Below are 15,532 nucleotides of genomic sequence, written 5' to 3'. Positions count from 1 at the left end.
TATTTAATGGCATTTCTTGTGAAGAGATTAGGAGAGAATTTTTATGAACAACGAATGGCTGAGAGCTGAATGTATATTTATGGTAGAGATTCGAAGAATGTACTTGGAGATCTCTGCATTGAATGTATGCGATGTGTGTCGTACGTGTGAAATTGTTAAGATCGTAATAGGGTTGGGATAGGCGACAGACATGGTTGATATTTTCAACATAGTTCGTATGTAAGACATAATTTGTTACAGGTTAATTGAACTAGAATGAATTAAAACTTCATATCGGGATAGTTATCGAAGAATGAAACAACACCTCCACGTAAGATATAATATACAAGAATATACAATTGCTACATACCTTATTCTGAAAACTTTGTTGACTATGATTAGCCAAGATAGGCTGTTGGCTGTTCATTTGTTCTTCCCTTTGCTGTTTATTCTCTAGGCTATTCCTCAGCAAACTAAGCACTCGTTTATCAGCACCGGTATTGCTCGGCGGTTCCGTGGCCTGTCCGCCGGAAGTAGCTCCAGGAGGCACCACAAGTCCGGTCGCTTTCTGACTCTGTCTGTAATTCGTGTACGCGGATGGTTGGCTAGCGTTTGCCTGTTGCGGCAAAGAATGCACATTCGTGGGCTTCGTGATCACAGGATGAACATACGACGATGAACTATGAGTGACCTTAGGTTCCGCGTAGCTTCTCTTATCACAGTAAGCTTGTTGATACCTCGCGGACTCGGACGACGAGTATCCGCTATCGGATCTCTGCTCGTAGGTGCTAGGTGCTACGAGGGTGCCATTTGGTAAAGGAACCGGTAGATTCATCTCTTGTCTCTTCTGTTGCTCATACAACGCTTTCGCCGTTGACAATCTCTGCTGGATCCACGTGTCGAGCCTCGGCTGCTTGTTCGGCCCGCCACCGCCGTAAATTGTCTCGCTAGGCCTCTTCGAAGGGCTTCGATCGCACTGCGGCGGTGGCTGGCCAAATTTACTTCTACTGTCCAGATAATATTTCGATGAGTCGGACGGGTAATCTTGAAGAGGCAACGCAGCCGGTCCTATCCTTGCAGGATCGATCATCGACGACGGATACCTGGAGGTTCTGGAGGCGATGGTGTCGTTGGCCGACAGATAAGAAGACGACGGGACCGGCGGAGGCGGTGCTGGTGTAGTCACCGCGTCGTACACCTGCGTCGTGGGCAGTGAAGTCTTTTTAAACGTGGACATATGGGGTAGTGGAGCGGTATTATTGGGATGTTGAGAAGGAAGAGACTGCGGAGGCGGAGCATACAGCTGTTGCGCGGAACTTCTCCGTTGAAGAGTATTCTCGTGCGGCTGGCCGTGATGGTGACGCAGTGGCGCAGAGTTGAAGTCTGGCAGGAAGTCGACCTTCGGTGCGCACACCGTTTGAGGGGTCGGCGCTCGAACGCCGCTCGTTGGCGGTAAGATCCTGCCGTTATTGCTGGACAATCGGTTGTCGTACGCAGGGTATGAGGCTGGTTGTGGAGGAGGCTGCGCCGGGGGCGGTAACATGGTTCGCGAGTTGTTGCTTCGCGATGAGATCACCGTGGAACTACTGACGTGTTTCTCCGGTGCGATCGTCTCGATATCGTCCTGAGCGGTCGAGTCGGCAGATGTTTTCACCGTTTTAACAGAGAGGTCCAAAGGAGATTCCCTCTTTCGAATTCCGTTCGTTTGAGAAGGAGGAGTCACTATAGAGGAAGCAACGGTAGACTGTACCGTAGACACGGTCGAATTCTGGTACGGATACTCTTTGTATCCGTAGTCCTCAGTAGCTCTTACAGGCTGGTGATGATAGGAGGATGTCGTGCGATTGGTGTCCGACGTTTGATAACTATGTACCGTGGTAGTTTGAACGGAAGACCTCGGAGCGACTTGACCGATAGACGTAACGGTGGTGTTGCTCGAGGAGTTGCTCCCCTGATGACTAGGCGCCATGGTGGTAGCGTAGGTCGGATATCCGTGTTGAGCGGTATATCTGCTGTAAGAGGAATTTGTTACCGTGTTCGTCCTTCCATTGACCGGCATGGCATGACTCATAGTTGGCAAAGTGACCGGGTACTCGGGAACCCTTTGAGGCGCGGCCATCGAGGAAGTAGGCGGCGCAACGACCGAAACTTTGCTCGCCGTGCTGGTCGAGTAGCGTTGCCGTTGCACCGATTGCGCCTTGCTCGCGGATTCTCGCCTGTTGGAATGATAGGACGAGAGAGCGGCGATAGGTGGAAGGTTGTGCGTGTTAGTTCTCGGAACAGACGTCTGCTGAGATCGATAAGAGGCATAAGGTACCTCCATCGAGTTTCTTTTCGAATCGGCGCCGTTGTACGTCACCGGTTTACTCGGCTGATAACCGGTGGCACCGTTAGTATTTCCGTTTCCGGAACAAGTAGATTCTGTTCGAGGCGCCGGACCGGCCATAGACATTTGCTGAACATATGCCTGGCTCTGAGATCGACTGGACTGCGAGTAGTAGTTCGATTGAGTGTGCGGCGGCTGGGGACCTTTTTGGAAGGAATGATACGAAGACTGAGGCGGCAGCCCGTACGGATTCGCGTACCCACCGGCATTCGGTTGATAATGCTGCGACGTAATGGGAAGGTTGTACGAATGAGGGGTGGAGGAGGCCGGTGGTGGTGGTGGATAAGTCGGTGAATGCGGCTGGAAGCTGCTATGCGGAGAGGGTGTGTGATGAGGAGAGGGAGTGTGATGAGGAGAGGGTGTGTGATGAGGAGAGGCGTGAGGCGTATGCAGGGTGGATACGTGGGGCGATTGTCTATGCGGCGACGGGGTAGCGTGACGGGGAACGTCATGGGGAGAAGCGATAGGATGATAACCACCAGTCAGCGCTGCCGGTGGCGGCATTTGATTTGAGTTTGAGGATGAGGAAGCCGCGGACGTCCCGTGAACGATCATTCGACTGGCGTACGAGTTCGGTCCCATCGAATGCGGGGACGCATTTATTCGACTAGAAAGCTGTTGCTGCTGAGGCTGTTGTATCTGAGATTGTTGCTGTTGTTGCGGCGGCTGCTGTTGAGCCTGATGATGCGGGTGAATCATAGTTCCGGCGGATGACAAGTGCGACGAAGGAATGTGCGCCGGATGATTTTGATAGGACGACGACGATGACGAGGACAACGACGACGACGAAGACGACGAAGGAATGTGACTTAAGTTGACTGTGTGGCGAGGGCTGCACGGGTTCAACGACGAACATGACGGAGACGAGGAGACGCGCGAGGAGTGCGACGATCTTTCCGAATGCGACGACCTGTCCGTTGCTGGATTGCTTGATGAGCTTAATCGATTCTGCGGTTGATGCTGCTGCGGTGTGCGATAAGTCTGCGATGATGGCGAGCCGTAAATCAAAGGAGTGCTCGATGGCGGCGCAGCGTTATTACCGTAGGAACTCGGTGGCACTCTTTGCTCCTGAGCGTGTCCTTGACCTAAAGCGGTGGTCGGGTTGCTCTGCTCGACCGGCGTCGGCCTCGTAGCCAACTGCACGTTTCCTGATGACGTAGCTGCAGCTACGCTCGACGATTGATAGATCGAATTCTGAGTGAACGGAACCGGGGCGCTCTTCGTGATGTCCGGATGATGATACCGGGGATAGTATTGGGTTCTCTGTGCTACGACCGGCGCGTTCGGTTGCGATTGTCGATCATTGGCAGTTTGATAGGTTGCTTGGTGCGACGAAGCGAGTATTTCTGCTGTAGAGAACGACGTTCTCGACACCGGGTTTAATTGTTGATACACCGGACCAGGGGAGTGTGGCTGTTGAGGTGGTTGCATTTGATGCAAGTGCGGTGAACTTGGCGCTGTCGCTGTCGTCGGCTGCGAGTGATGATGAAGATCGTTGGACGACGATGTCGAGGAGGTCGATTGTTTCTGTGAGAAATTTGACGTCGACGAGGATCGACTGCTCGATGGCTGCATCTCCGTTAAAGTGATGATACTCGAGGACGATGAGCTCGCCTCCATGGAGGATCCGTCATCGCCTGGCCTCGTATCCGGCACTTCAACCCTCGTTGGTTGAGGAGGATAAGGTTCGACGGATGGGCTCCAGAAAGTGCTGGAACTGGCCGCGGCGTTGTCCACCGACGATGGTCTGACGTCGTTGAGATATTGACTCGTTTCCTGATCGTTGCTTCCGCCGCTGCCCCCACTGTTCCCAGCGTTACCGGTTGTGTTTCCGCTCGAAGTCGATTGCGGCGGTAACGATAGTGACGGTGGTGCTTGCGATACGGATGGTGCCGGTGACGAAGGAGCCACGGACGAGGCGTTGCCATGGTCGTGCGACGACGATATGGACGAAGCAGAACTCGTTGATGTCGCGAGACTGTGATCCGCTGACGCGGTCGCACTACCTGTACTCGGTACCGGCAGTCCCTGAAAGTACTGGCGAGCCCCCTCTAATACGTTCGTGAAGCTCACATCCATGTCACGCCGACTGCTGGTCTGAAATCAGAACAAAACGAGTTTCCTTATTTCTTTGCAACCTCTTTGTAAAAATCTCGATTTAAGGTTTTCTAAAGCTTAGTACTTCATCTTTCGAAGATTACATGTTACGAACTCGTCAATTTCAGAAATAATTCTTTTCATTCTCTAAATTTTCTTACCATACAATAGGGACTCGCGTTTAGAAAAAGAAATTCAATCGTCAGAACGTTGTTTGATTGGACACTAAATAAATTTTCGTTCCGATAAATGGAGTTCTACTGTAGAGAGTAAAACGCATTTTTCTATTTCTATGAATCTTATATTTGGAAAAGACATTTATAGTTAAAGAGCATCGCGTGAACCACCAACCAGCGAGTAGAACAGCGACCGTACGGATTAACGAAAACTCAGTTCACACGGTGTTGCAGACTACCAGCACCGTCAGGGAACCAGGCCGAAACATTAATCTTCATTGTCTTGTATTTGTCTGCTACGAGCGCAGCTTCTCTTTCTCTCTCTATCTCCCTCTCTCTCTTTCTCTCTCCCTCTCATTCTCTATTTTACTCTCTTGCTTCTTTGGCTTTCCAACGCTTCTATTTTCTCCAATGAGCAACTCGATGCGCGAGGCAGCCTGATCTCACGTTATTAATCTCGTTGGCCCGCGTTGCTCCGTGAAAGATAAGATCATCGCACGGAACAGCAACCTGCAGAGGGGAACGAAACGAGATTCTTCAGAGAGACCGATGACGTCGAGTTACGATCCTAAACGGTCCGGATTGATAGAGAAACCTCGCGACGTGGCTCAATTAAACGCAACTCGGCTGGTACACCTGATAAACACTGGCGGAAAGATAGACCCGTCGACAACGCTCACAGAATGAAGTTGAAGTACCGTAGAACTTCATTTCTCTGAACTCGTCAGGGGACATCAACTTTATTATTTTTCGTTCGATGGACAGTTTACTTAATCTGGGATTAACTAATATTATTGTACATTCGAATAAAAAAAAATCTATTCTTAAATTAGCACTACTCTTGCTTAACTGCAATAATTCAGAATCATGTGATCAGTGTAATGTGTATTCTAAGGATTTTTTTTCTTAAATCCTCGATGAGTTATAAGTTACATTTAACAGCATCAAATAGAAGCGAGTTGCTAAGAAAGTTTATTTAATACGTAAAATCCCTCACTGTGAAAGCCCAAAGCTATTGCAGACAAACGAGCCCTATTCTTTAATAGCGGAATGCTTCATCACCGTAGTGTAAAGCCAGTTATAAGAACCATAGCACACCGGCGACAAGAAACTGCATCTACGCGAAGAAAAATTGTTGCAGGTAACTACCACACCGTCGCGTATCAATTATCATACCAACACTGACTACAGCTATATCTTCCTTAATGACTAATTCAAGCTCGTTATTGATCTACGTCATTCGCAACTATGTTCCGAGTGTCGGTAGAAACGCCAACGGAACACAACGACTTCCAGGGAGTGCAAGGAAGCTTCCCATTTATCAATGTCCGTATCACGATTCATATTTCCAGCGGAACCCTCGTAACTCGGCATCAACGTCTCCGAATCCTATCGAAATCTATTCTATCCTACAAATCGGCAAGCTGGTGATGGAAGAGCGTCAGAGATCTTATCCTCGCGAAACAGTCGCTCGTGCGGCGATCGTTATCGATTATCGAATCTAGGGGGACACGGAGATACGACGGATGCACAGCCAGGAAAGGCTGGATCGCTCGATGTGGCTCATTGAGACGTGTAACGAATCGTCCGTCTGCGTGTACGGGAGAGAAGCGGAGCACGGGAGACAACCACCACCACTACCGCCATGATTCGACGGTAGTCGCGTGTACAGGTAGGACAACGATGGTGGAAGTGGTAGGCGAGAATCAATATCGCGCACCCTTGTAGACCGAGCAACCTGAGGGGTTAGTTTGGCCCCCTTCGTGCGCCAGTCAAAGGCCCTTCTCGAATCACCCTCGCGACTCCCTCCGACTCTGTCCTTCTTCCGCGATTTCCTTCCGCTCACTTCGTTTCATTCCTATCTATCTCCTGCATTGCACGCATTTTAGTCTGCAGATGTTTCATTCTTCAGAACACGTATCTATTGTAACCAAAGCCTTATGGTAGGTGTCCATTCGAGAGTAAAATTATAGCGAGTTGCTCTCAAGAGTATTTCTCGCAAGCGAATACTGCGTTTAGAGCGACTATCAGAGTTACCGTCAATGCAGATCGAATAGTAACTCTCAACAGTGTTGCAAGAAATACTCTCGAGAGCAACTCGCGATAATTTTATTCTTATTATTTATAATTTTATTTACTCGAATGGACATTTACCTTTACTCAAGAAGTAAATTTGAAGTTTTGGAATAAGTAATAACAATAAGTAATAAATAAATAAATAAAACAATAATGATCCTCTTCTTAACAAAATTGCTTTCTCTATTTAATAGTCAGCTATTTTAAAAACAATGTTCGTCATTTTTAAGCGAACTCTCTCGAAGGGTCTAAAAAGTTCGACGTCGCTAATATACGCCTGTCTTGGGAGATGTTTTAATGGAATTTTCGAGACTTTGGTCATAGTAATCTATTGGATAGTGCCCAATACCTAACTACTAAATATCATGATGCTGATCAATTCGTTTTAGAGAATGTATGAGAATGATGGAGTGTTCAAGGTGGAAAAAATAATAGGGAAGAGAAAGATATGCGCATGGACAAGATCGGAATGAGAAGAAGTAATGCGATAAGATGAAACGCTTCGTATATTCTGTTTGATTTATTTACTCAAGTTTCTTGCGAGTTTTATTGTGAAGGACGTTGTTGAGGAATACGAGAGTTTAAATTCTTATGACTATGTCAGAAGAATCACTTATAATAGAAACATGTTTCAAGTTCCACGTGCATATCTGGAACTCAGTCATCCCGAGCTAACCTTTCAAATGTATCGTTCAAGCTATTCGCGTTACTTCTAACATATTCAGAATATGAAGATGAATCGAATAGGAATGAAGATGAAGAAGATCGTCATATCTTCTTAAATATACAATAGTTTCCTTCAGCTGTAATCGATTGTGGTATTTAAATATCTTTGTTTTCTCTGTGATGTAATGTACTCACCATCAGGTAGTAATTTTAGATAACTGTAATTTTAGAATACTTCTTCTTCCTGTCTCTCAAATACAGTCAATATCCTTATTCAATTTCTTAGCCAGCGTTATTCTTTCTCTACGATTCCTAAGTCACCATATCCTAGATGTATACTATAAAACTCTTAAATTTGATCATTCTTGTCATCCTTACTTGAATCTCTTTAAGACTAAACCTACCGGCGCGGTCAAATTGACCGCTCTCGCGACTTCTACACAAATTTAACTATATTTAAACTTTATCATATCGCTTCATAATTTCTGACTTTTCCTAAAACATGCATACAATATATTTTTCGGTATTTACTTTTAGTTTGCTGTTTTATTTTCTGAGAAAAATTTGTATTTTGCATTGCCTACCGTGAGCGGTCATTTTGACCGTCCGACAAAATATTTTTGTTATTCTTAAAATAAATACAATCAGTACAAATAAAAGGCTATTTCAAGGTCAAATGACGAACAAAATGAGTAATAACAAATAATAATAGCTGTTACACCCGTAATCTTGTCATAAAACATAATCTCGATCAAGATGAACACCAGCTGTCAAGACGTATCAACTCAGGCCCATAATAATCCTAAGGAACGGCCATAAAATTTAGCATTTTTTATAGTCCACTGTTACAAACATTTTAAAGGTCGAGAAGTTTCTTAGGGTTATTGCTTATTGCGATAAAACACGAGAAAAGCTTTCTCAACTCCACTCTCAAGTAACCGTTGATGGAGAACGGCCAATACTTATCAATATTTTTGTATAAATATCGCTGTCACAGGCCATATTCTTATTTGCTATTATCCTTTCGACTAGAATACATCTCAGTTTGTTAGTCAATTAGTCGACATCTAAACTTGTTATCTCTAAAACTCAGACAGAAAGCATCTCAGAGCGTTTTGCGTAAAGTTGTTATAAAAGGAAAAGTAAAGCATATCAAATTTGACAATAATTTTGTATTCCGTACATGGTATTATTCTGTGATAAATACTTACCCTAGAAATGTCAAGACTTTAAAAAAAAAGTTATAAAAAAGAAATTACGGACATAGAAAAAGACTGTTCAGTGTGCGATGAACAAGAAACTTCAGCAATTAAAAACGGCATGGAAACACATGAAAAGCTATTTACAACCGAATCAGAGTTGAATATTATAAATAAGTCCAGGGCAAAAAGGAAAGAAATTATCGTTGACAACAAAGGGTGAGACTGATGTATAGAACCAACGTATTAAAACTGGACCCGATGGGACAGTTTGGAGAGAAATAGATGTAAGTCCCAAACCTGGCAGGACATCAGTCCATAATATTTTTAGGGATATGCTAAACGGTATATTATGAAAGGACAAATAAAGACGGCATTTTATCTTATCATTGATCACCGTATAAGGGATCATACAATAAAATGTACGGAAGAAGAAGAATTTAGAGTATTGGAGACTAAGAGGGAGCTAGATGCAACAAAACTAGATGCATTTATTGCTCTGCTATATGCTATATGCTATATAAAAAATTTAAATGTCTCATATTTGTGGAATAAAATTTGGAGACCTGCATTTTTTTCAAAAACAATGAGCAGAAATGACTTTGCTGAAATTATGAGGTTTATACGATTTGATAAAAAAAGCGAAAGAAGCCAACGTTTATAAACCAATAAATTTGCAATAGTATCTATTGTATAGTATGGGGCCAATTTACAGAGAATTCACAAAATTGTTATAAACCTGATGCATACATTGCTTTTATATAAAGAATCGCGGGAAAAAAACCATACAATAAAACTATCAAGAAGTTCAGATTCATTACTACAAAAAACTTGTTAAGTAAAAAGTTGTAAAGGTTACAAAATTATGAAAATTTGTTTAAGATGCGGAAAATATTTATGCGGCAAATGTACATTTGATAATAAGATAATTTGTAAAAAATGCAGCAAAATTGAATAAGATATATCTTTATATAAATACAAGTGTAATTCTATTTAAGTCTATAATTGAAATTAAACAAAAGTAAATTTGAACGAAATTTTATGAAAGTTCATCATTTTATATACATTTAGTTATAAATTAACCATTATCTAAGTTAAATCATAAAAATTATTACTTCTTTAATCACCGGTCATTTTGATCGCACACGGTAGGAATAGGTATACACGAAGTGTCGATAGGTTTAATGTTAAACTTTCCCGAACCCTTAGAATCTCTAATACTTCTTATCGAACTATGCGAGTCACCGCATTGATAACGAGTGTAATTCCAATGAATGTGCAATAAATTCAAGTTCTGTAAACGCTTTATTTGAATCGTTTCTTTCGTATAATTAATATATTACATCAAGAAATATTCAGGAAACGTGAATTATTTTCCATTATTCGTGAGAAAATCAAGACGCATTGCGTTAATGGAATAAACGGATGGAACAATTTCAAGCGGAAATGAATACTCAAACGGTAAAGAAAATAGCGAAACCTTTTAATACTCGAACGTTCTCGGACAATCTGATTCCTCCCCCTTTGTCAGAGTCTCTGGAGAAATCAAGGTTTCCGGCGAGTCGATTTAGGGAATTCTCGCTTGTTGAATTCGATAAGAGAGGCCCTTGGAAATCCATCACACCTCCGATATAACTATTTATTCGCAGTTGGGTTCGATCATCGAAACAGAAACATCCTGATTTCGTCAGAAGTCCTCTCGAATAACTGTTCGCTATTTAACTGGATCCTTTAGTTTCTGTAATACATTCTTGGATCTGATAAGATAAAATTTTACGCAACCATTACACGACCACTATCGATTTATAGACGTAATTACAAGGCAATGTATTCATCTTCTATAAACCTTATCCTATCCCATCAATTTTACTGTTATTTCTTAAATTTTTATCTCTTTCAAAAAGCAAACGACGTATTAGAATTGATTACACCGAAGCAATTGTATTAAAAATAATTAAAGCCAAATGTTTTGCATTCTACATTTTTGATAAACATTTTTGATAATAAGGACAGTCGAATTTAGTATATTTTCCTTACAAGTAATTTTACATTTATAATATCTAGATTGGTTTATATTTACAGCGTTTATAAAAGTTGAGTTTTAGCTTTATAGCTAATAAAAACCGTAAGAAAATTGTACCATAATGTTAGAAGGGAATGAAATTAATTTATCAATCAAGATCAATTCTAATTGCATTCCAAACATCAGTTTTCAATCGATTGCACGAGTTAAAGATGGTTGAAAATCGACACCCTTTTGTTACGAAGCGTTTCGAGCTTGGTGAAGTCTCACATAGCTTCGTAAGACTTCGAAAGTTGCCGGAATTTCAAGAATATCAAGATTCCGGAAAGTTCGCGGGTTAGTTCGAAATCTCTGAAACTCGTCTGTTTCAAGCCAAGACCAAACATCAAAACATTTCTAGTTTGCGATGACGAGAAGATAAACAGCAAGTGCATCTAGTCGCCTGGATCCCTCAAAAACATGGAACTTTACCGCAAACCTCGAAGGACTCGAATTTCCGAGGTCATGGAAAGTTCCGTGGAAACTTAAGAATTATGGAACTGGGAGAAAGTTGAAAATTTGGAATTCTTCCACATCGAGAGTTGCCTCGTGTCATCTCGTGTTCGAGACTATTGGATAAATAAGAAAACTTACTATGATTACAAATTTTGTAGATCGTCAGAGTTATGAGAAAGTTTTGAAGAAGTATTCGACGTTTTTCAAAGTTAAATCCCTCGATACTGCATCTTTTAATGACGAAACCGGTTGCTTTCACGACAACGAAGAGTTTGGAACTTTCAACAGGTTTCCAAACCGATGGAATTCAGAGGTGGTAAATGAGAAAGCAAAGCAATTTGAAAATGGAAATTTCGGTCGCAAACATGTGAAGCACAGTTAGACACTCGTTTATAATAAATGATTGGACCTCGAGTATTAGAAATACGATGAAGGACTAAATACATAAATACTCGAGATTAGAGCGTGAAGGAAGAGAATTGGCCACTCAAAGTTTAGAGTGGATGTGATCGAATGTTCCTCAGGAATGATTGCATAATTCGTTAGGTTGAATGAAATTGAGAGAGTACACAGTTCTTTCCGCGTCTAATTGTGAGATTAATTAAATACGAAAATATAAATTATACATTAATAAAAAATGAATTACATCTTTATTTTGATTTTTCATCTGTCTATATTTGCAAATTTCATAACTAGAGACAATCCTTTCTGAATTAAATTGTTTCATGTCGTGAGAAAATACTTTTTCATCAATTATTAATAATAGAAACATATTTTTATATAGGAAACACTAAAACTCAAGAGCGGCTACATAAAAAATAATATACAAATTTATCATTTAGTTAATTAATAACTTCTTACGGCATATATCGTTGCATATATGCAACGTCAAGCATGAAAAGATTGACAAACAAAATTCCAACAATAGGAATTAAGAAAAGATAACTCATCGAGGCAACGAGCTATAGAAGTAAGAATGCCTCGCGATATTTTCTTGGATACGCATCCGCGATCCTGGAGCCGCGATCGACGCTCGAATACGAATAATGAACGAGTTCGAAGGCCGGAGAAAGATTGCGAGTCACGATAATCCGGTGGCGCTAGATTAAAAGCCGCGGCGCGGTCAGCCAACGGAACGTGGCGGAAGTACGAGGAGGGAGCCAAGTAACGCTTTCAGCCGGGCTAAGCCGTGGCTTAAATGCTCGCCACACGGCGAGAACTTGTTCGTCCGAGGCCTCGTAGGCTCGCTCACGCCATGAACATACGTCTTTGAACAAACTTTTTTGCTCCAACAACGCGCCTTGAATTCGTTGAGAAGTCAAAATACTTTCATCTTCACCTCATCATAATACTCGTTTTTCCTGTTTCCTGGACTTACCTTACGAACAAACAACGATTCACGGCTGACGTGAAAACGCAGAAACGAAGGAAGGTTCGCCTCGTGATTTGAAGAAAGCTATTTTTAGTCGGATTGCTTTCAAGCAAAGAAACATTTTGCCGCCTCGTATATTAATAATTTCCGTATCGTCAAACTGGTTTCTGGGCAATATATCGACATAATTGGTCGACAGAAAAAATTCTCCTAATAGGAAGGTTCATCGCATGCAAACAAAAATCGAGTGTATTTGCTCGCATAGAAATCTCACAATGCACGTGGTACCATGAGGGATGAGGCGATCGAGTTCGTTTGGTAGTCGAGCAATCAAAGCGCTCCACCGACCAAACTCGCCCACAATGGCGTCAAAGGGAAGAGTCGCGGCCGGGCGTGTCCAAAGAAGCTTCGAATCTTTGATCATCCTAACAACGCTTTTTCAGACTACTCGCAGTTTAAACCCTCTTTCCGTTACGAGCAATAAAACTAATGCGGGCACGGACTTGTGTGTACAGTGTACAGCTGCTGTGTATATACGTTCCTTGTACGTGTGTATCCGTGTATATTCGTAGCGTGGTATAAACGGTGTGAACTAGAAGGCGAAAGAGATAGAGGAACAGAGATAGAGGGAAAGAGGAAAAGAAGGAGAAAGGAAAAGAGGGAAAGAAATAAAGAGAGAGGGAGAGAGAAGAGAAACAGTCTCGGCTGACCCATTCCACCTTGGCGTGGCATCCACTCTCATCCGTTCTCGCAACAAACGCATCCGTACCTCAAACAAGCCCTTACCACGAGGCCAACACCCTTTGCCACTTCACGGTCGTTCGCACCGCACCGTCTCTCACACCTCCCAACCGGCAACCCTGGGTCCCGTTCGATCCTACCCTCTCACGGAACCACCGACATCCCTTGTTGGCGAAATGTTAATTCTCTAACTGTCTTCGATTCGTGTCGTGTCCAAAAGAACGAACACGTCATGTAATGCGGTAAATGTTATTGTGTGGTTTGTAGAGACGTATTATAGACGTTTGAATTGATGAAATACGATTATTATATAGAATATTCAGAATACAGAGTATTATGCAAGTGTGTTAAAATAAGTGCGATATCGATCTTGTGAGAGCAACTAGCAACGAACGAAGCATCATATTTCCATATGCTTTATGTCGTTTGTCGTACTTTAAACATTTGTTAAAAGTACTAAAAGAAGTAGATCTCGTTCTTGTAATACATTGCATGCGTATAATTTGATATTAATCAGGAGTATCAGGAAGATTTTTCAATAATACTTGATAATATTGAATGAAGAATAGCAGAAATAAGTACGTACATTAAAAAGGTCTATCTCCGAAAACCTGTCGCCATCTAGAATGTAATTAATCATTATTTCTCGCCGACATTCACAGTAAATACTCATTAAAAATAATGACAGAATTAAAAGAATTTTAAAAGCATATATATATATATATATATATATATATATATATATATATATGGATATCTTACGATCCATTCGTAAAAATAAAATAGTTTCTGCTCCATAATTTTAGCCTAATTTAACGATGTATACAGACTTTCCAATATAGAGGAACTGCAGATATTGTGTATGATTTTTAATCTCTATTTTATACCGGTTAACATCGAAACAAGCGGGATAGTTTGCGTGCAATAAATTTCGCGAATAGCTGTCAGCGGAGGACCCGGAAAATATATAGAGAATTATGATCGAAGATCCTATCTGTAAGAAATATAATCTTACACAAACTGCGGATGACACTGTTGCATAGGATTGGTGGACATAAATATTCCCTCGTCCGGGATTTCTCAACAGGGATTTTAGTTCTTGTTTCCACGATCTGTTTTCCTTTCTGACTGTTTTACAACGTTTTAACGTATAGCTGTCGTGCCTTTTCAAAGTACACTTGCCTCTTTCATCGTTTCGTTACATCAAGTCTCTTTACACTGCATTATATGCCTCTGTACAAGTCTTTCGATCGATTTTTACACTACCGTTCTTCGTTACCGCCACGTAGATCTTGCAAGGTAACCTATTATTAACTTATTACTCTAAAACTTCCACGCTGGGCGTACAAGAAAATTACAGCTCCCTTCCGTTTTAATTTTAACCGTATCCAAACGGTGCCCTGTATCAGCAACGTCGAATCTATTTTCTGAAACCGTGATCGTAGATCAATCGTTTTTTTACACGATTAAACTTTTGACGCGAAATCGTTTAACTTTTAAACGAGACGTTCGTTCTTAACTTAGAATCGATATAAATATACAACTATTGTTAGCCGTGAAGGACCAAGTTCGATATTATATCTTTTTATTGAATTCTCGACTCGTTCGAACGTTCGGATCGATTGTCTATGAAATTGTACAGTACGCGTAACCAGTCTATTATCAAGCATGTAAAGCAGATCACGTCTTGATCGATAGTCGTCCGGTTCGGTTCGGAATTCGAAAATGAGTAATGACGGCCTCGCTTGCCTAGCGGAGAGTTAAAACAAACGAGGCCCAAAGTGCAATTATTCAACTTTGACAACGAGTTGACTGGCCGTGTCTGGTGCGGGGGCGTTTTTAAGAAACGAGCACAGAAAGAAGCGGAATTGATCGATTGGATTGTTTCGCCGACGTTTCGTGCGGAGATCTTTCGTCTATCGGATTACTCTATTGTCTATCTAAACCGTTGATGGATTTCTCTTCCTCGCGTGAGAGTATAGCGAGAGGAAGAACAACAGAAAACGTAATTATTATAGCTAAAGTGATGGTCAATACTGCTATATGAACTTGAAGATCGCAAGTATGAGTCCTTAGAAATTTACTTTGTCCAGTGCCTTACCACCAATTTTCATTAATACCTAATAATATGTTACTAAATCATATTGCAAACTCAAACAAAATCTAGATTTTTCATTTTCTACAAGTACATGCTATACCATAGAATTAATAATCTTCGATCGTAAAAACTATTAATTGCTTCCCTTCTTCTTTCTATCATTAAACAGACATAACGTGAACAATCTACGCGCCAGTGTTTTATAGTAAAACAAATATTTTAAA

At 41.8% G+C, this 15,532-nt stretch overlaps 1 protein-coding gene across 6 annotated transcripts in view; it reads right to left on the bottom strand.

The window, feature by feature from the left end:
• LOC100643741 (mucin-5AC) overlaps window positions 1-15,532 on the bottom strand; it is a 331,083-nt gene that overhangs the window by 9,911 nt on the left and 305,640 nt on the right. For all 6 annotated transcript variants that reach the window (XM_048410860.1, XM_012314481.3, XM_012314483.3 and 3 more), the window contains one exon: window positions 350-4,462. In XM_048410860.1, the coding sequence (XP_048266817.1) occupies window positions 350-4,444 (4,095 nt within the window). In that variant the 5' untranslated portion in view covers window positions 4,445-4,462. The remainder of the gene's footprint in view (window positions 1-349; window positions 4,463-15,532) is intronic.

This window comes from Bombus terrestris, chromosome 12, assembly GCF_910591885.1.
Source record: "Bombus terrestris chromosome 12, iyBomTerr1.2, whole genome shotgun sequence".
Classification (NCBI taxonomy): Eukaryota; Metazoa; Arthropoda; class Insecta; order Hymenoptera; family Apidae; genus Bombus; species Bombus terrestris.
Note: the sequence above shows the minus strand (reverse complement) of the source record. Positions and strands in the feature narration are given on the sequence as shown.